Raw genomic sequence first — 846 nt, forward strand, 5'->3', positions numbered from 1 at the left:
TATCTGTGGTAAATCATTTTCTGCAAGTAGTGACTTGACTAAGCACAAACGTACGCATACAGGAGAGAAGCCATATCATTGTGATATCTGTGGTAAATCATTCTATGGAAGTAGTCATTTGAATAGTCACAGATGTGTTCATACAGGTGAGAAGCCATATCAATGTGATATCTGTGGTAAATCATTCTCTGCAAATATTCATTTGACTTGTCACAAACGTGTTCATACAGGAGAGAAACCATATCACTGTGATATTTGTGGTAAATCATTCTCTCAACGTGGTGATTTGACTTGTCACATACGTATTCATACAGGGGAAAAACCATATCACTGTGCTATTTGTGGCAAAGCATTTTCTAAAAATAGCACCTTAACTAGTCACAAATGTGTACATACAGGAGAGAAGCCCTATCACTGTGATGTCTGTGGTAAATCATTCTCTCATAAGAATTCCTTAGCTAGACACAAGCGGGTACATACAGTGGAGTAGCCATAACATTCCAATACCTGTGGTACTTTTTTTTTTGAAGATGGTGTTTTAATTATACACAAACATGTTCATGCCAGAAATAAACTATGTTATTGTGATATTTGTGGTAAATCATTCTCTCATAGGCCTAACTTATCTATACATGAATGAATTCCTACAGAGGAGAAGCCATGCCAGTGTGACATCTATGGTAAACCATTCTCCCCAAAAAGCCACATCCATACACATGTGGGCATTCACACACATGTGTAACAGTGTCAATGTCAAAATGCATTACATGACAACAATTAAGTCCATTTGTTCTGCTAAAAGACTAGTCATTTCCTCCTCATCAGTTTCAATACCATCAGTGTGAA

At 37.0% G+C, this 846-nt stretch overlaps 1 protein-coding gene across 1 annotated transcript in view; it reads left to right on the forward strand.

Annotated features, from left to right (window-relative positions):
- LOC106879904 (zinc finger protein 180) overlaps window positions 1-640 on the forward strand; it is a 3437-nt gene extending 2797 nt beyond the window's left edge. Inside the window, exon 3 of the mRNA XM_052978370.1 lies at window positions 616-640. Coding sequence (XP_052834330.1) covers window positions 616-640 — 25 coding nt within the window. The remainder of the gene's footprint in view (window positions 1-615) is intronic.
- The last annotated feature ends 206 nt before the right edge of the window (window positions 641-846 follow it).

Source organism: Octopus bimaculoides, unplaced genomic scaffold (assembly GCF_001194135.2).
Source record: "Octopus bimaculoides isolate UCB-OBI-ISO-001 unplaced genomic scaffold, ASM119413v2 Scaffold_110310, whole genome shotgun sequence".
NCBI lineage: Eukaryota > Metazoa > Mollusca > Cephalopoda > Octopoda > Octopodidae > Octopus > Octopus bimaculoides.